Source organism: Dermochelys coriacea, chromosome 10 (assembly GCF_009764565.3).
Source record: "Dermochelys coriacea isolate rDerCor1 chromosome 10, rDerCor1.pri.v4, whole genome shotgun sequence".
NCBI lineage: Eukaryota > Metazoa > Chordata > Testudines > Dermochelyidae > Dermochelys > Dermochelys coriacea.
Window position 1 is genome coordinate 31157254 of NC_050077.1, and position 20624 is coordinate 31177877.

The window sequence follows — 20624 nt, forward strand, 5'->3', positions numbered from 1 at the left end:
CTGCTTTCAACTACCTCAAAGGGGGTTTCAAAGAGGATGGCTCTAGACTGTTCTCAATGGTAGCAGATGACAGAACGAGGAGTAATGGTCTCAAGTTGCAATGGGGGAGGTTTAGATTGGATATTAGGAAAAACTTTTTCACTAAGAGGGTGGTGAAACACTGGAATGCGTTACCTAGGGAGGTGGTAGAATCTCCTTCCTTAGAGGTTTTTAAGGTCAGGCTTGACAAAGCCCTGGCTAGGATGATTTAACTGGGACTTGGTCCTGCTTTGAGCAGGGGGTTGGACTAGATGACCTTCTGGGGTCCCTTCCAACCCTGATATTCTATGATTCTATGATTCTATATGCCGGATTGCTACCAGGCAACCTCACCAGAACCTTTCCCTGCACCCTGTTCTCGCTCTCTCTTTCCTTCACCTTGATAGCGGAGGCTCTGGAATTCACAATGGTGTTACCATCAATTCTGTCTGCCAGGCTTGCGGAGCCTTTGTATCTCCTTTCTTCTCACTGTCAGGAGTTGTTGCAATACCAGGTTCGGGAGATGTGCTGGGTTTCACAGACTCCCCGAACTCTGAGTTATTGATCTGCATATAGGCAATCAGGAAGAACTTCATGACTTTGGTCTGTGCTGTAGTATTGCTACTATTGACAGCATCATCAGCATCGAGTATCTGTGAGGTACCCAGGAAGGGATACTCCTCACCTTTGGTAATTACAGGGCTAGTGTTCTGGGCAATAGAATAGGCAAAAGAATCTGGTTTTACCTGTGCAATGGCCTACCTTAATACATGTAATAGCTGTTCAGTTAAAACAGGGACAGCTTTGTCTGTTTTAGTTGGGCAACTGTTCTTGTCTATTCTAGCTGGGTAATTGCATAACCCTTTAAGCAGATGATTGTATGCAATTATCCCTGGCACTCCTTGTGGCCATGCCCTCCTAAGCAATGCATCTGACTGTGTAGGCAGGAGGATGCCTGTTCCTGGCTTGATCATTACAGGATCAGTTTCCACTCTGCAGTGACATCCACACAAAGTCTGTGCTCAGAGTAGCAGCCGTGTTAGTCTGTATTCGCAAAAAGAAAAGGAGTACTTGTGGCACTTAGAGACTAACAATTTATTTGAGCATAAGCTCTCATGAGCTACAGCTCACTTCATCGGATGCAAGTCTGTGCTGAGATTCAGAATCCCCACATTGCTCAAAGCATGGATAGACTGAATGGTGTTCCTTGTCTGGGAAGAGGAAACTCAGAGCCAAACTACATGGCATGAACCTGGACAAAGACAATGAGTCTGAGTGAAGTGTTCACAAGCCTCATCTTCATTCTCTGCTCTGTGATTGCACCTCTTCTCACAGGTAAATGCCCAAAGGTGACACAAGTTAGAATAACAAGTACGTTTGGGGGAAGGATGTCAAATATCTTCTCTCGCTTTTTAACATTTATTGTATTCAAATTATGAGATTCAATCCAGTTTGTAAAAGATTAAGAACAAGTGGTCTTGAGTTAGAAATCTTTGCCTGAGCTAACCCTAGAATAGTCAGATTAAAAAGGAAATTTGTAAACAAATTATAGAAGGGGACTATCAAATCCAAAGGAGGATTTCCACTCTGGGACAAAGCGGATAATGTGTGTCTAGGATCTTTTGGTAGTATTTTCTAGTTTTCATTGACATCTAAAAGGGTGACCCTACAAGCCCTCTTTGGACCAGACTGCCTTAATGATGGTTCTGTCTGCATTACAGCTGCAGGCTCAGAGTGCAAGTTTAAAAAGTTTTTGTTACTAACATGTAAGCCTGATCTGAAAGGTGAAGCACAAGGCTGTAGATATCTTGGGGGACTGAAAGTGTTTTATTGCCTGTTGTTCTGTGCTGCTTATGCTCGGGCCAAGACACGTCCCACCAAAGAAAGCCAGTGGGAATCATTCCCTTAATATCAGTAGCAGTTGGATCTCTGCTTCAAACCATGTATTCCACAACTCTTTAATCCCTCTAGGACAGTGCCTGTCAGCTTAGATTCATATGAATCAGAGGACTGGAAGAGACCTTGAGAGGTCATCTAGACCAGTCCCCTGCACGCATGGCAAGACTAAATATTCATTGGGTTTTGTGTTTCATAAGTGTGTAGTCTCCGCTTCTGAATCATGTTGTATCTTGCCCGGCTCCTTCCTGCTCCATGCAGCTCTCGGGGTGGCTAATAGTTTTGCATGAGCCAGGAACAGACTCTCCCTGGATTTTTTCATTACACAAAGTGTAAAAGTCTTTCATTTACCCATAAAGGGGGAGAGAAGAAAGGTTGACCCCATTTTAGTGATATGATTTAATGTTTTTAGAAAATGTCTTCCACATTCGCTGAATGTGAAATGGGGAAGCATATGATGACTGTTTTTAAAGTGTGACAGAACTGGCCAAATTTTGAAAAATTGCAAAAAACTCTCTCGTTTTAATTTTCCTGTGCATTAGGAGCAGAGAAGTTGACCACAATCCTTGTTCTGGAGTTTTAGGAAACCTGCTAGATCTTCCTATTCCTTTTCTCTAGTTCTAAATTGTCTTCTAAAGCAGCAGCTCTCAACCTTTCCAAACTACTGTACCCTTTCAGGAGTCAGACTTGTCTTGCGTACCCACAAGTTTCACCTCACTTAAAAACTACTTGCTTACAAAATCAGACCTAAAAATACAAGTGTCACAGCACACTATCACTGAAAAATTGCTTACTTTCTCATTTTTACCATATATATTATAAAATAAATCATTTACAGGAGCTAGCAAACAGAGCTCTAAACAGGGGAGTTTGCAAGGGGAGTTTGGATTGTGCTTGTTTGGGGTTTGCTTTTGCTGGGGGGGTGGTCTTTTTGGTGTGGCTTGTTTCCCAGATTAACAGGATTTAGGTGGGAAGGAGATGACAGATACAGAGGAAGCTGTGGGAGTGACTCCTGCAGTGAAAGACACATTGAGGATGACTGGATGTGGAAGCTGTGGTATGTACATGATCCTGGAGGGGGGAACCGGTAAGAGTTTTGTCTGCATGAAATGCCGTCTGATAGAGCTGATGGAGGAAAAGATCCGAGGTTTGGAGATGCAGGTGGAAAGTCTGGTTGAGTTTAGGAAGGGGTTTGAGCAGATGATGGAGCAAAGATATGAGGTATCTGAAGGGAAAAGCTCAGACTCACGGATGGAAGCAGGGCTGGGGAATTTTGAGGAGAGACTGGGTGAGGAAAGTGGTCAGTGGAAACATGTGACTCAAAGAACCAGGCAGAGAAAAAGATGGGCTAGTGAAGGAGAAATAGAGCTTAGGAACAGGTTTGCAGATTTGGAAAATGAAGGGGCTCAGCAGGTAGTCGCTGAAGGTGGAAGGGTAAGGAAGAAGAGAAGAGAGGCTAGCCCTATAGAAAAAGGGGAAGAGTCAAGGGAGACTACACCAAATATGAGCCCCAGGAGGATACAGGATGGGTTGAAGAGAATTGTAAGGGAAAATAGGAATGGAAAGAACTTGCAGCCAGAGGGAACAGGGGAGAGACTGGAGAATAGCACTGTCACCAGGAAAAGGCAGGTCTATGTGATCGGGGACTCTTTATTGAGAAGAATAGACAGGCCTGTAACTAGAGCTGATCCTGAGAATAGAAGGGTGTGCTGTCTTCCGGGTGCTAAGATACGGGATGTAGACCTGAGGTTGAAAAGGATCCTCAAGGGAGCGGGAAAGAATCCCCTAATTATCCTTCATGTGGGAACAAATGATACAGCCAGATTCTCGCTGGAAAGTATCAAGGGAGACTATGCTAGGCTGGGGAAGACGCTTAAGGAAATTGAGGCTCAGGTGATCTTTAGCGGGATCCTTCCTGTTCCTAGAGAAGGGCAACAAAGGTGTGACAAGATTATGACGGTCAACAGATGGCTTAGGCAGTGGTGCTATAAGGAGGGCTTTGGGATGTATGGCCACTGGGAGGCATTCACGGACAGAGGTCAGTTCTCTCGGGATGGACTTCATCTGAGTAGGGAAGGAAATAGACTTCTAGGATCGAGGCTGGCACAACTGATAAAGAGAGCTTTAAACTAGGAATTGGGGGGAGATGGATGGGAGATGTCCAGAAAATCTCCACGCCAGATTTTAGCATTGAGAGGGAAGAAGATGAAGTAAGAAAGGATACAGCCATGGGTAGGAGAATGTATATAAGGAGCGAGGGCGGTGTGGATACTAGTCTAATAGGTTATACTGGCTGTAGAATGACTGTGCCTAATAGGGTACAAAATGTGAGCGAGGCCAAACAGCAAAAATTAAGATGTTTATACACCAATGCGAGGAGTCTAGGTAACAAAATGGAGGAACTAGAGCTACTGGTGCAGGAAGTGAAACCAGATATTATAGGGATAACAGAAACATGGTGGAATAGTAGTCATGACTGGACTACAGGTATTGAAGGGTATGTGCTGTTTAGGAAAGACAGAAACAAAGGTAAAGGGGGTGGAGTAGCATTGTATATCAACGATGAGTTAGAATGTAAAGAAATAAGAAGCGATGCAATGGATAAGACAGAGTCTGTCTGGGCAAAAATTACATTGGGGAAGAAAACTAGTAAAGCCTCTCCTGCGATAGTGCTTGGGGTGTGCTATAGACCTCCGGGATCTAATTTGGTTATGGATAGAGCCCTTTTTAATGTCTTTAATAAAGTAAATACTAATGGAAACTGCGTGATCATGGGAGACTTTAACTTCCCAGATATAGACTGGAGGACCAGTGCTAGTAATAATAATAGGGCTCAGATTTTCCTAGATGCGATAGCTGATGGATTCCTTCATCAAGTAGTTGCTGAACCGACTAGAGGGGATGCCATTTTAGATTTAATTTTGGTGAGTAGCGAGGACCTCATAGAAGAAATGGTTGTAGGGGACAATCTTGGCTCAAGTGATCATGAGCTAATTCAGTTCAAACTAAATGGAAGGATTAACAAAAATAAATCTGCAACTAGGGTTTTTGATTTCAAAAGGGCTGACTTTCAAAAATTAAGGCAATTAGTTAGGGAAGTGGATTGGACTGAAGAACTTATGGATCTAAAGGCAGTTGAGGCCTGGGATTACTTTAAATCAAAACTGCAGAAGCTATCGGAAGCCTGTATCCCAAGAAAGGGGAAAAAATTCATAGGAAGGAGTTGTAGACCAAGCTGGATGAGCAAGCATCTTAGAGAGGTGATTATGAAGAAGCAGAAAGCATACAGGGAGTGGAAGATGGGAGGGATCAGCAAGGAAAGCTACCTAACTGAGGTCAGAAGATGTAGGGATAAAGTCAGAGAGGCTAAAGGTAGAGTAGAGTTGGACCTTGCAAAGGGAATTAAAACCAATAGTAAAAGGTTCTATAGCCATATAAATAAGAAGAAAATTAAGAAGGAAGAAGTGGGGCCGCTTAACACTGAGGATGGAACGGAGGTTAAAGATAATCTAGGCATGGCCCAATATCTAAACAAATACTTTGCCTCAGTCTTTAATAAGGCTAAAGAGGATCTTGGGGATAATGGTAGCATGACAAATGGGAAGGAGGATATAGAGGTAGATATTACCATATCAGAGGTAGAAGCGAAACTGAAACAGCTTAATGGGACTAAATCGGGGGGCCCAGATAATCTTCATCCAAGAATATTAAAGGAATTGGCACCTGAAATTGCAAGCCCATTAGCAAGAATTTTTAATGAATCTGTAAACTCAGGAATAGTACCGAATGATTGGAGAATTGCTAATATAGTTCCTATTTTTAAGAAAGGAAAAAAAAAGTGATCCAGGTAACTACAGGCCAGTTAGTTTGACATCTGTAGTATGCAAGGTCCTGGAAAAAATTTTGAAGGAGAAATTAGTTAAGGACATTGAAGTCAATGGTAAATGGGACAAAATACAACATGGTTTTACAAAAGGTAGATCGTGCCAAACCAACCTAATCTCCTTTTTTGAAAAAGTAACAGATTTTTTAGATAAAGGAAATGCAGTGGATCTAATTTACCTAGATTTCAGTAAGGCATTTGATACCGTGCCACATGGGGAATTATTAGTTAAATTGGAGAAGATGGGGATCAATATGAACATCAGAAGGTGGATAAGGAATTGGTTAAAGGGGAGACTGCAACGGGTCCTACTGAAAGGCGAACTGTCAGGTTGGAGGGAGGTTACCAGTGGAGTTCCTCAGGGATCGGTTTTGGGACCAATCTTATTTAATCTTTTGTTACTGACCTTGGCACAAAAAGTGGGAGTGTGCTAATAAAGTTTGCAGATGATACAAAGCTGGGAGGTATTGCCAATTCGGAGAAGGATCGGGATATTATACAGGAGGATCTGGATGACCTTGTAAACTGGAGTAATAGTAATAGGATGAAATTTAATAGTGAGAAGTGTAAGGTTATGCATTTAGGGATTAATAACAAGAATTTTAGTTATAAGTTGGGGACGCATCAATTAGAAGTAACGGAAGAGGAGAAGGACCTTGGAGTATTGGTTGATCATAGGATGACTATGAGCTGCCAATGTGATATGGCTGTGAAAAAAGCTAATGCGGTTTTGGGATACATCAGGAGAGGCATTTCCAGTAGGGATAAGGAGGTTTTAGTACCGTTATACAAGGCACTGGTGAGACCTCACCTAGAATACTGTGTGCAGTTCTGGTCTCCCATGTTTAAAAAGGATGAATTCAAACTGGAGCAGGTACAGAGAAGGGCTACTAGGATGATCCGAGGAATGGAAAACTTGTCTTATGAAAGGAGACTTAAGGAGCTTGGCTTGTTTAGCCTAACTAAAAGAAGGTTGAGGGGAGATATGATTGCTCTCTATAAATATATCAGAGGGATAAATATAGGAGAGGGAGAGGAATTATTTAAGCTCAGCACCAATGTGGACACAAGAACAAATGGGTATAAACTGGCCACCGGGAAGTTTAGACTTGAAATCAGACGAAGGTTTTTAACCATCAGAGGAGTGAAGTTTTGGAATAACCTTCCAAGGGAAGCAGTGGGGGCAAAAGATCTATCTGGTTTTAAGATTCTACTCGATAAGTTTATGGAGGAGATGGTATGATGGGATAATGGGATTTTGGTAAGTAATTGATCTTTAAATATTCAGGGTAAATAGGCCAAATCCCCTGAGATGGGATATTAGATGGATGGGATCTGATTTACTATAGAAAATTCTTTCCTGGGTATCTGGCTGGTGAATCTTGCCCATGTGCTCAGGGTTTGGCTGATTGCCATGTTTGGGGTCGGGAGGGAGTTTTCCTCCAGGGCAGATTGGAGAGGCCCTGGAGGTTTTTTTGCCTTCCTCTGTAGCATGGGGCATGGTTGACTGGAGGGAGGCTTCTCTGCTCCTTGAAGTTTTGAACCATGATTTGAGGACTTCAATAGCTCAGACATGGGTGAGGTTTTTCATAGGAGTGGTGGGTGACATTCTGTGGCCTGCACTGTGCAGGAGGTCGGACTAGATGATCAGAGTGGTCCCTTCTGACCTTAGTATCTATGAATCTATGAATCTATTTGGAATATAAATATTGTACTTACATTTCAGTGTATAGTATAGAGAGGAGTATAAACAAATCATTGTCTGTACGAAATTTTAGTTTGTACCGACTTTGCTAGTGCTTTTTATGTAGCCTGGTGTAAAACTAGTCAAATATCTAGATGAGTTGATGTATCCCCAGGAAGACCTCTGCGTACGCCCCAGGGGTACAGTACCCTTGGCTGAAAACAACTGTCTTAAACAACCACTTCTTGAAGCAGCTAGTAGTGGAGCACTCAAGAGGGAAGGCTATTCTTGACATAGTGGCTCAGCTATAGTTACTTTTTAACAAACTCCTGCATGTTATTTAGGACTAAGCAACAATGAAAAGAATCACAGGTTTCAGAGTAGCAGCCGTGTTAGTCTGTATTCGCAAAAAGAAAAGGAGTACTTGTGGCACCTTAGAGACTAACAAATTTATTAGAGCATAAGCTTTCGTGAGTGAGCTGTAGCTCACGAAAGCTTATGCTCTAATAAATTTGTTAGTCTCTAAGGTGCCACAAGTACTCCTTTTTTTAATGAAAAGAATGTAATTACGTTCTACATATACAAAGGAAGATACCAAAATTTAGCCCAGAGACACTAACTTTTATGAAGGGGAACTTCCCAGAAATGAAGAGGCTTGTCAAAAAGAGCGTAAAGGAAAAAGGGAAGAAATTAAAATCCTTACACTTGGCATGGAGGCTACTTAATTCTATCACAGAGATTCCCAAGGGCAATGCAAACCTCTAAATAGGGGAAAGGAACAGAAGGCAAGAAATGAACCAGAAGGGCAAGATTAATGGATTTTAAGGCCAGAAAAGCCCACTAGATTATCTAGTGTGACCTTCTGGGTAACTAGGGTCCTACCAAATTCATGGCCATAAAAAAAATGTCCTGGATCATGAAATCTGTTCCCCCCCCCCCCCCCCGTGAAATCTGGTCTTTGGTGTGCTTTTACCCTATACTTTACAGATTTCATGGGGGAGAGCAGCGTTTCTCAAATTGCGGGTCCTGACCCAAATGGGAATTGCAGGGGTGTCACGGGGTTATTTTAGGGGGGTCATGACATTGCCACCCTTACTTCTGTGCTGCCTTCAGAGTTGGGCAGCTGGAGAGTGGCAGATGCTGACTGAGGGCCCAGTTCTGAAGACAGCGCTTTGCCAGGAGCAGCACAGAAGTAAGGGTGGCAATACCATACTATGACACCTTTAATTCTGTGTTGCTGCCTTCAGAGCTGGGCAGCTGGAGAGTGGCGGCTGCTGACTTCAGGGCCCAGCTCTACAGGCAGCAGCACAGAAGTAAGGATGGCAATACCATACCATGCCATCCTTCTGCATTTCTGCTGACTGCAGCTCTGCTTTCAGAGCTGGGCTCCTGGCCAGCAGCTACCACTCTCCAGCTGCCCAGCTCTGAAGGCAGTGCCACCACCAGCAGCAGCACAGAAGTAAGGGTAGCAGTACTGCAACCTCCTCTACAATAACCTTGCAACCACCCTACACCTCCTTTTTGGGTCAGGGCCCCTACAATCACAATACTGTGAAATTTCAGATTTAAATTGCTGAAATCATGAAATTTATGATTTTAAAAATCCTATGACTGTGAAATTGACCAAAATGGACCGTGAATTTGGTAAGGCCCTACACATAAAACAGGCCCGTTCCCCCTGCACTGAATCCAATGACTTGTGTTTGGCTAAAGTATGTCTTCCAGAAAGGCATCAGATCTTGATGTGACGACATTAAGAGATGAAGACTCCACCTGAGTTAGTTTAATCACCCTCACTGCTAACATTTGTTCCTAATGTCTAATTTGAATTTATCTGGCTTTAACTTTCAGACATTGACTCTTGTTCTGCTTCCCCCTCCCTTAGATTAAAGAGCCCCTTAGCACCTGACATTGTCTCCCCATGGAGGTACAGCATAATAAAGCTCTGTAAGTCTCTCATGATCAGGCCTTTTCTTCAGTCCTTGAATAATTTTTGTGTCTCGCTTCTGCGCCTTCTCCAGTTTTTCAACATTCTTTTACAAATCTAGACTGCAGAACTGTATGCAGCAATCCAGCATGGCTCTCCCCAGTGCTATATACAGTAGTAACGTCTCACAGACTACGGGCCAGAAGGGACAATCATGATCACCTCCCTCCTCCTATTCACCACTCCCCTATTTATGCTGGCTTTAGCATCTCCTTTCTCCCAGGGTTAATTACAGGGTTTCCTCATTGTTTTTGCTGAGGTATCTGTGGCACAGGGGTGGCCGGAGGTGTTTATTAATAATTGTTGGTTTGGATATTTGACAGAAACATTGAATTATGTATCCTGTGTATTGAGTGTATGTTTTTTGAGTGTATGGCCCTTAACCATTTGTCAGGTGTCTTTTATGATTCCTGGTAATTCATTTGAGGAAATCTCTTTCTTGCACTCCTCTGTCATGCTGGCTACACAGTTGCGCCTCTGGCTTCAGACTATGGGCAAGTCTACACTACCATGTTACATTGGCGTAGCTGCACCAACGCAGCTGCACTGCTGTAGTGCATCTGGTGAAAACACGCTATGCTGATGGGAGAGCGCTTGTCCGTTGGCACAATTACTCCACCTCCTCGAGAGGTGGAAGCTATGGGCTTGGCTACACTTGCGAGTTAGAGCTCATTAAAACAGCCCCGGGTGCCCTAATTCATGATGCGTCGACACTGGCAAGGCATGTAGAGCACCTGGACTCCATGGCTGGAGCGCTCCTGGTAATCCACCTCCACAAGAAGCATAACAATTGCTGTGCCCCGGCTGAAGCGCTGCGGCGCCAGTTGGATGCCCTAGTCTGTTAGTGCACTCTGATCGGCCTCCAGAAGTGTCCCACAATGCCTGTTCTAGCCACTCTGGTCATCACTTTGAACTCTACTGCCCTGCCCTCTGGTGAACAACCGTCAGACCCTCCCTTTAAATTCTCTGGGAATTTTGAAAATCCCCTTCCTGTTTGCTCAGCCTGGAGTGCTCTCAGTGAATCTTTCAGGGTGACCATGCCTCCATGCGCCAGGCGATCCCCAGTATAGAGCAAAGGCAAGGTGCTGGACATCATCAGTGTTGGGGGGGGGGGAACTGTCCAGTCCCAGCTGCGCTCCAGTCATAGGAATTACGATATCTTCAGGCAGATATCAAGGGACATGATGGAAAGGGGCCATGGCCGGGACGCACTGCAGTGCAGGGTTAAAGTGAAGGAGCTGTGGAATGCCTACTGCAAAGCCCGCGAGGCAAACAGCTGCTCCGGTGCTGCCCCTGCAACCTGCCATTTCTACAAAGAGCTGGATGCAATACTGGGGGGCAACCCCATCTCCATTCCGAGTACCACCATGGACACTTCAAAGCCCAGTTCAACAAGACAGGAGGAGGAGCAGCAAAACGGGAGCGAGGGTGCTCCGGTGGAGGAAGACATCCTGGAATCCCTAGACGCATGTAGCCAGGAGCTGTTCTCAAGCCAGGAGGAAGGTAGCCAGTTGCGACGGTCAGTGCTTGGGGAAGGACAAACACCAGAGGAGGTTCCTGGTAAGCGGCTTTTATTTTTGGAAGGAAGTTATTCAATGCGGGCTCTTGTGGCGAGGAGGGTTAGGGCTGCATGCATGCCTAGGTGTGGAATAGGGCATTGATGTGCTCTCTCATATCGCGGTAATTGGCCTCAGTGATCTCTTCAAAGGTCTCATCCAGAACTTGGGCAATGCGCTTGCGCAGGTTTCTCGGGAGAGCCACTGTGGTCCTTGTCCCAGTCAGGCTAACATGTCTGTGCCACTGTGCCGTGAGGGGCGGGTGGACCATTGCTGCACACAGGCAAGCTGCATGTGGGCCGGGGCAGAAGCTGCATTGCAGTAGAAGACCCACCCTTGCATCCCAGGTCACCCTCAGCAGTGAGATATCTTCCAGGATGAACTCCTGTGGAAAATGTGGGGACAGTGTTCAGTATAGGGGCCCGCTGCCGCTGTTGGCTCTCCCCAAGGCACAGAAACCCAGAGGACAGTACAGCCGTGAAACAGTCACGCTTGACCCTGTGCTTACTCACCATTTTGGGGCTCCCGTGGGTTATGTGCGCTCACTTTGGGACGGGCAAATTATGCTATTGTGTAGACTGTGCTTGCCCTTAAGTACGGAGGAATCATTGCTCTGTCTGGTGTGAACAATGCTGCCTCTGTTAAGTGTTGCATTTTGCCTTTACAGATGCAACCTTCAGATCTCAGCTGTCCGTTATCACCAGCTGAAAGACTCCAAAGAATCAGAAAGAGGCCACGGAGAAGCAAGGAAGACATGTTGCATGAAGTAATGCAGTATTCAAGTAATGAAAATCAAAAAGTTCAGGAGTGGCAGGACAGTGAAAGGAGGATCCACCAGCAGAATGAGGCGTGCCGGCACAAAAGCGCGGTGCTCCAGCAGCAAAGCACAGATCAGCATAATGAAGCACCAAGCGGCCTTTATCCAGGCGCTCGTAGCAATGCAGGCAGAGTACTACCATGCCCGCCCCCCCTCGCCCCTCAGCCCTTGTCCCAAATCTCTTTCCCTTGTGCCCCCATGGCACCTCCAACCAACTTTCCCCAACATCTGGGTTCTTACCACCACCAGCTCCCTCCAACACCTGTAGCTTCACCACCCAGCCCTGAAAACTATGACCCTTACCCACTGCACTCAACGCCCATCACCATGCACTATAGCCATCCTGAAGTGCAGCACTCATTGCACAGCACTCCAGACAGGAAGGCTGAGTATGATAACAGCAAATCTGTGATTGTACCGTTCCCCACCCCACCTCCTTGCCCTTTCTGTTTCCCAAGCAGTTGTGTTTCTTTTCAATAAATGAATTTTCTTTTCAATAAATGGATTTTTTGGCTTTGAAAACATTATTATTGCATAAAGTAAAAGATACCTTAGCCCAGGAAAGAAACAGGCACTGCAAGTCAGCGTAGCAAACACAGATTCCTACTAACATTGGAACCACTGCAATTCACTCCTGTGCAGGGCACTAGACATTACTGGTGGCTTTCAGCCTCAGATTGCTCCCTCAAGGCATCCCTAATCCTTGCAGCCCCGCGTTGGGCCCCTCTAATAGCCCTGCTCTCTGGCTGTTCAAATTCAGCCTCCAGGTGTTGAACCTCCAAGTTCCACGCCTGAGTGAATTGTTCACCCTTCCCTTCACAAATGTTATGGAGGGTACAGCACGCAGATATAACCGTGGGGATGCTGTCATCGACCAGGTCCAGCTTCCCATACAGAGAGCACCAGCGGCCCTTTCAATGGCCAAAAGCACACTCCACAGTCATTCTGCACCGGCTCAGCCTGTTGTTGAACTGCTCCTTGGTGCTGTCAAGGCTCCCTGTGTACGTTTCATGAGCCACGGCATTAAAGGGTAAGCGGGGTCTCCAAGGATCACAATGGGCATTTCGACTTCCCCTATGGTGATCTTCTGGTCTGGGAAAAAAGTCCCAGCTTGCATCTTCCTGAACAGGCCTGTGTTCTGAAAGATGCATGCGTCATGCACTTTTCCGGGCCAGCCTGCATTAATGTCAATGAAACACCCACGGTGATCCACAAGCGCCTGGAGAACCATAGAGAAATACTCCTTCTGATTAACATACTCGGAGGCTAGGTGGGCTGGTGCCAGAATTGGAATATGTGCACCATCTGTTGCCCCTCCGCCGTTAGGGAAACCCATTTGTGGAAAGCCATCCACAATGTCATGCATGTTACCCAGAGTCATGGTTCTTCTGAGCAGGATGCGATTAATGGCCCTGCAAACTTGCATCAACACGATTCCAACGGTTGACTTTCCCACTCCAAACAGGTTAGCGACTGATCAGTAGCTGTCTGGAGTTGTCAGCTTCCAGATTGCAATAGCCACCCAATTCTCCACCATCAGGGGCAGCTCTCAATCTTGTGTCCTTGCGCCGCAGGGTGGTGGCGAGCTCCTCACGCAGTCCCATGGAAGTGGCTTTTCTCATCCGAAAGTTCTGCAGCCACTGCTTGTCATCCTAGACTTGCATGATGATGTGATCCCACCACTCAGTGCTTGTTTTCCAAGCCCAAAGGCGGCGTTCCATGATGGTGAGCATGTCCGTGAATGCCACAAGCAAACTCGTGTCATATGCGTTACTCGAGTCAATATTGTTGGAGCCCTCACTGTCACTTTGGATCATAAGAAATAACTCAACTACAAAATGTGATGTGCTGGCAACACTCGTCAGCATACCTCAGCAGTTCGGGCTCCATTCCCACAGACCAAAAGGGAAGACAGAGCGCGCAGTACAAAAAACATTGAAAGATGGCACCAAATGTGGACGGAAGCACAGGGCTTGCTGGGATGTGAACCAATGCATCACAGGGCATTGGGACAAGACCCAGAATGCCCCGCACCCCCGCCCCCTTCCGACAAGCCACAGCGCCAGAATGGGAAGAGGTGCTCTGTGGGATAGCTGCCCATAATGCACCGCTCCCAATGTCATTGCAAGTCGCCGCAAATGTGGCCACGCCAGTGCGCTTGCAGCTGTCAGTGTGGATAGACTGCAGCGCTTTCCCTACTGCACTCTCCGAAGGTGGGTTTAACTCAAAGCGCTCTACATCTGCAAGTGTAGCCATGCCCTAACACTGCAGCACAGACCTCTAGCACTTGAGCTAAAGGATTGATTACAACAGCTGTTGTCCTTGGTGAACCAGATACTTGAGAAGAGTGTATTGCATACTGAAACAATGAGTTACATAAACACTAGTAACCCTGTTTTTCAGATAGCATAGTTGGGCACTTAGATTGGCAGGGTTTTTTTGGGAGTCAATCTAGTTAAAAATTTGGCCTCTTCCTAGCTTGTGTTATCTCTCAGTTGGGTAGAAGGGCTTGTGCTATAACAAGGTTTGTAAGAAGCCCACAATTATTACCCCCACCCAGAAAAGGGAAGATTCAAACTTATAATTTGGTGGTTTTTTAGTATCACACAGTTAGCTCTTGGCTGCAGGGTACTTGACAATATAGGTGGATGATCCATTGTGCCTTTGTTTGATCCAGAGCAGTTGTGTGTGGCAAGCTGAAGTAAGGTGCCAGGGAAGTGCTAATAGAATGTTTGTGGGTTTTGGCAGCAAACCAGGAACAATGTGTACTGAGGAAAACAGATATTGTAAATGAAGATATAACTTTCCCAAATCAGAACATCTTGGGGTCAACAACAGGCATTTCCCTGGCCCCAGGACTATCCCTTTACCAAATTTCAAAGTCCTGCTGTTAACTAAATTATTATAATGGAAATGACTGGCAACCTAAAGATAGAATTTGTAACTGCTCTTTACATAAAAAAAACCCCCTACATTAAAAGAACATTAAGGTTGCAAAATCAAGGACTCAAAAGTTAGGAAATGCCAGAATGAAAGATACTGAAGCATTTAACAGATTTGTATGGAAAATAGGTCTTGTTAAACAAACTTGACATTGATTTGCGATGAGGTTGGTAAAGATGTTATTGACATGTGTGATGGGGCAAGGCCAGATGGCTATAGAAAAGTAGTCTTATTGGGATCCGGGAAGTGGGCGGGTGAAGCCCGTCCACCGCTAAAGGATCCCTCCCTCCTAAAAGGGGGATCCACAGGACCTAGATACCCAAAAAATTCTGGGGGACAACTAATGAAATAACAGGGACAGGAGTGCGGTCAAAGGGTCAAACGAAGGGAACCGGACGGGGACACCGAGCAGAGAACCCCGGACAGCGCCCACTGCTCCTCAAAGGTGTCAAGGGAGTCAGAGGACGCTGCCTAGAGGAACTCTGCCCGGATACGTGAACAGACTGAGGATCGGAAATAGGTACCACAGTCACAGGAGACTCCATCGGCCAACCTCCTCACTCTGGTTTTATAGATGGCTATTTTTGCTAGGGCCAGGAGGAGGTTGACCAGGAGATCCCGTGACTTTGTGGGGTCACGGATAGGGAGTGCATAAATAAGAAGGTGAGGGGAGAAGTGCAACCAAAAACGTAATAAAATATTGGTGAGGAGCCGGAATAGGGGCTGCAGCCTGGCACACTCCAAGTATATATGTGCCAGGGTATCCCTCACGCCGCAAAAGGGGCAGGTGTCTGGGATTGAGGTGAACCGCGCCAAGTACGCGCCCGTGCTCACGGCTCCGTGAAGGAGCCGCCAACTGACATCCCCGGCGGGCCTTGGAACTAAGGTGGAATATAGGCTGGCCCACCGAGGCTCCTCACCCTCCAAAGGTGTCAGGAGGACCCGCCATTTTGTATCGGGGTGGGACACGAGGGTGAGGGCGTGAAGGGTGTGGAGCACGAGCGTGTAGAGATGTTTTCTTGGCGCGGTTTGAAAGCAGACCGGCTGCATCTCGTGCAGCCGGCTTCTAGTGAAGGGGTGAAGGGGTTGGTTGGGTCCACGGGGCAGGGGTCCAATTAAAAGGTCTGGTGGGCCTAGGGTAGCGGGTGGGCGGGGCGTGCCCTCGTGCAGGACCCGGTCGAGATGAACCCGAGCAGTGGGCGGCAAAGCGGCCTTCACCTCCTGAAGTATGCACCGGGGAGTACAAGGTCTGGAAAGCCCCATGCGCTGAGCGAGCGTCAGGGGATCCAGCCAGTCTCCCCAGTCATAGTCCAGGAGGTCTCCGACTCTTGTGACCTCTGCCAGGACCAACCTCTGGCGCACCGAGCAGGACTCCGCCACCTGCACACGGAGCTGGGGGTTGTGTAGCAGGGGCTCCGCGAGGAGATCTGCCCCTTTGGTGGCTGCCACGGACCTGGTCGTTGAAAAGAGTTTCCAGGTCTGGAGGAGGTCCTGGTATAAGACCAGCAGTCCGGAGAGGTCTCGCGGAAGACCTCTCGGATGGAGATAAAGGAGCTGCCGGTCGTATCGGAGCCCTCGGAAGCGGCGCAGGAAGGCGTGCACCAGTATGCTCCACGCCGGACTACCTGCACCATAAAGGAGCCTCTGCAGGGTCTGGAGGCGGAAGACATGGACCTGAGTAAGCAGACATTTTAGGCCCTGCCCTCCCTCCTCCAGAGGTAGATGAAGAACCCCTGCAGGGACCCAGTGCAGTCCGGACCAAAAGAACTCCAGAATCGATGTCTGGAGGTTGGCCAGGAAACCCAAGGCCGGGACCAGGGTGTTGAGCTGGTACCAGAGCATGGACAGGACTAGTTGATTAAGCACCAGCGCTCTCCCTCGAAGGGAGAGGCACCGGAGTAGTCCTGTCCATTTCCGGAGCCGCTCTATCACCCCGCCCTCTAAATTCTGCCAGTTCTCCAGCGGAGAGGGATGCGTGGCAGAAAGGTAAACACCCAGATAGAGCAGCGGACCCGTGCTCCACCGGATGGCCTGAAGCGCGGGTGGGAGGGAGCTCGCCTGCCACCAGTCCCCTACCACCAAGCCAGAGCTCTTGACCCAGTTGACCTGTGCGGAGGAGGCTGCCGAATAGATGGCCTGGCAAGCCTCCACCCGCGCCAAGTCGCCCGGGTCCTGGACCACGTGGAGCATGTCATCAGCATACGCCAACAGGACCAGCCGCAGCTCCGGCTCCCACAGCACCAACCCTGTCAACCTCCTTCGGAGGAGACAGAGGAAGGGCTCGATCGCCAGAGCGTACAGCTGGCCCAAGAGGGGGCACCCCTGCCATACTCCTCGCCCAAAGCTGACCGGTTCGGTCAGGGTCCAGTTGAGCCTGACCAAACACTCTGCGCAGGCGTACAGCGCCCGGAGAAAACCCACAAACTGGGGTCCAAAGCCAAGCGCTTGCAGAGTGCTCAGGAGATACCCGTGATCCACCCTGTCAAACGCCTTCTCCTGATCTAAGGACAGGAGGGCAAACGACAGACCATCCCTACACCCAAGTTCCAAAAGTTCCCGGACCAGATATAGGTTGTCGAAGATGCTGCGGCCCGGGACGGTGTAGGTCTGGTCTGGGTGGACCACGTCTGCCAGCACGGACCCTAGCTGCAGTGAGATTGCTTTTGCCATGACTTTGTAGTGTGTGTTGAGGAGCGAGACGGGACGCCGATTTCGTAAATCGCGGAGGTCCCCCTTCTTCGGCAATAAGGCGAACACGGCTCGCCTGCTCGAAAGAGGGAGGACTCCGCTCTGCAAGGACTCGGCCCAGACGGTGACTAGGTCTGGGCCCAGGACGTCCCAGAACACGCAGAAGAACTCCATGGTCAGCCCGTCCATGCCCGGAGATTTATTGGTGGGCATGTGACGGAGGGCTTCCGAGAACTCGGCCAGAGTGAGCGGCAGCTCGAGCCGGTCTCGGTCGCCTGCGCTGACCGTCGGGAGCTCCTCCCAAAGCACTCTGCAAGCGTTAGGATTGGTCAGATCCGGGGAGAAAAGGCTTGCGTAGAAGGCTCTCGCCCTCCCACACATCTCCACCGGATCCGTGAGGGGGGTGCCATCTTCTGCCAGTAGGCAGATGACATGTTTTTTAGCCCCCCTCTTTTTCTCCAGGGCGTAGAAGAAGCGGGAGCTGCGATCCATCTCCTGAAGGAGACGGATGCGGGATTGAACAAAGGCACCCCGGGCCTGATGGTCCTCGAGGGTCCGGAGCTCCTCCCGCTTCTCCCGGCACGCTCCGCAGAGGGGTGGATCCTTGGGGCTGGCGGCCAGACACCTCTCCAGCTCTAAGACCTCCTGTTCCAACTGCTCTATCGCCGCATCCCTCCGTCGGCTGGCGCCCCGGGTGTAGTCATGGCAGAAGAAACGGGCGCGCACCTTCCCTAGGTCCCACCACCGCCGTGCTGAGGGAAAGGCACGCCGCTGCCCTCGCCAGGCCAGCCAGAACTCCCAGAAGGACGCCACAAAGCCCGCATCCTCCAGCAAGCTGTTGTTAAAATACCAATAGGCCGGCCCCGGCCTCTCCGCGCAAAGGGAGGCTGTCACGGTGGCTATATGATGGTCAGAAAATGGGGCCAGCCGGATGCTGGAGGAGTGGACTCGTGAAAGATGAAAGCGTGATAAATAAATGCGGTCCAACCGGGAGTGGCGTGACCTATAGAAAAGTAGTGGGAGATAGATATATTAGCTCCAGGCTAAACAAATCCCTGGTACCAGGTTAAGTGAAATGGAAGCTGCTCCAGGTCAATTAAGACACCTGGGGCCAATTAAAAACTTTCCAGAAGGCAGGGAGAAAGCTAGGTTTATTGGGACACCTGAAGCCAATCAGGGGCTGGCTGAAACTAGTTAAAAGCCTCCCAGTCAGTCAGGTGGGGGTGCATGTCAGGAGCTGTGGGAAGAAGTTGTGCTGTTGGAGAGGCTGAGTAGTACACACCATATCAGGCACAAGGAAGGAGGCCCTGAGGTAAGGGTGAAGTGGAGCTTGAGGAAGTGAGGGCTGCTGTGGGGGAAGTAGCCCAGGGAATTGTACATGTCATGTTTCTAAAAGGTCAGCTACCATAGCTGATACTATTAGGGTCCCTGGGCTGGAGCCCGGAGTAGAGGGTGGGCCCGGGATCCCCCCACCCCTCTTTAGCCCTGATTAATCACTGAGACTGGGAGACAACAGAGACTGTGCAAGGAAGGATAACTTCTCCTCACCTCCCTCGCTGGTTTATGATGAAAATGGCTCAGTAGACTGTGACCCTTCTCTCTAGAGAGAGAAAGGTTACGTGGAGGGTCTCAGTGAGCCTCTGAGGCTAGTGAAATCCGCCAGGAAACTCGGGACCCATGGAGGCAAGGACAGAGCTTTGTCACACATGATATAACTAGACCTACCTATGTAAGATGTTTGACTTAGTACCACATGACATCTTGATTAAAATATTATCACTGATCAAAATCAAGGTAGCCCATGTTAAATAGATTAAAGTGTCCAACTAACAGGCCCCCAAAAGTAATGTAAAGGGGAGTTATCAACAAATAGGGGCAGTGAAGTTCTATAAGAATCTGTTCTTGGCTCTATGGTATTCAATATGATTATCACTGATCTGGGAGGAGATATAAAATCATTATTGGTGAAGTTTGCAGATCACACAAAAGATGGTGGAGTGGCAAATAATGAAGGGGACAGATCAGTTATACAGTACAATCTAGATGGCATGGTAAAATGGGCTCACTTGAATAACATGTTTTAATACAGTTATATGCGAGGTCATATGTCTAGGACCCAAAAATATAGGTCACAGGACTGGACAGGGGACTGTACCCTAGAAAGCAGAGACTCTTAAAAGGATCAGGGGTCCTGGTGGAATCTGTCTGAACATGATCTCCCATGATGTGATGGCAAAGAGACCTAAAATAATCTTTGGATAAATAAACAGGGGATTATTGGTTAGGAGCAGGGAGATGGTGTTACCACTTGTCATGATGGTGTATATATAAACCCCGCATCAACTGAGAAGAGGTTAACTAGAGCCTGAGAGGTCTGTTTGCTCTCCCCTCCTTATTATACCTGGAGGATGTGTCAGACTCAGGTGGGAGGAGGAGGCGGCCCAGGAGTGAGGTGGTCTGGAATGCCCTCTCTGTGGGAAGGGTCTGCTAGAAGCCAGGCAGAGGGAGAACTGTGGGAAAGCCAATGAGTGCAACTAGCTCCTGAGGTGAGCCATGGGAAAGGGGAAAGGCCAGGGAAGTAGCCCTTTGGCTCAGTAGAAGAGCAGAGAACTGGAGATGGACCAAATACTCAAGTCTGAGGTATGCAGAAGTTCTGGTGAGAAGCTCCAGGGGGAAGCCCTGCAAGCCACCGCTTTGGAAGAAGAATAAGGCAAAAGAGAAGCCCAAGGCAGGTGGAAGATGTGTTGATTGACAGTATTCTGACAGACCTTCTTTATTTGGGACATCAGTGAAAGAGACCGAGCCATAGGCAGGCTGGCCTAGTGGTCACAGCTACAGTAGTTGGTGAACAGGGGTTGGAGGAATCACTAGAGCTGGGTTCTTTTGTTAGTGTTACAGAGCATTGCTGATGCTGCACAGTTGTTAATGCTGCTGTTCTTCGAGCTCCAGTGTTAGCTGCTCTCACAGAGAGTGCAGCATGTTGATTCAGCAGACCCTGATCTTATTCAGAAAGAAAGACCACAGGCTCAGTTTGTTGGTGAAGGCCTCAGCCAGGTTTATTGTCCGCAAAGCACGGTACAAGTGCCCTGTCCAATGAGTTACGCGGACACTAACACATGTACACCCGTGACAAGTTAAAGGCTCAGTCAGCA

The 20624-nt window shown here is 48.1% G+C and overlaps 1 protein-coding gene across 1 annotated transcript in view; it reads left to right on the forward strand.

Moving 5' to 3' along the window:
- The first annotated feature begins 1182 nt into the window (after positions 1–1182).
- Positions 1183–20624, forward strand: part of IL20RB (interleukin 20 receptor subunit beta) — a 40781-nt gene continuing 21339 nt past the window's right edge. The window contains exon 1 of the mRNA XM_043494070.1: positions 1183–1353. Within this exon, the coding sequence (XP_043350005.1) occupies positions 1284–1353 (70 nt within the window). The 5' untranslated portion in view covers positions 1183–1283. The remainder of the gene's footprint in view (positions 1354–20624) is intronic.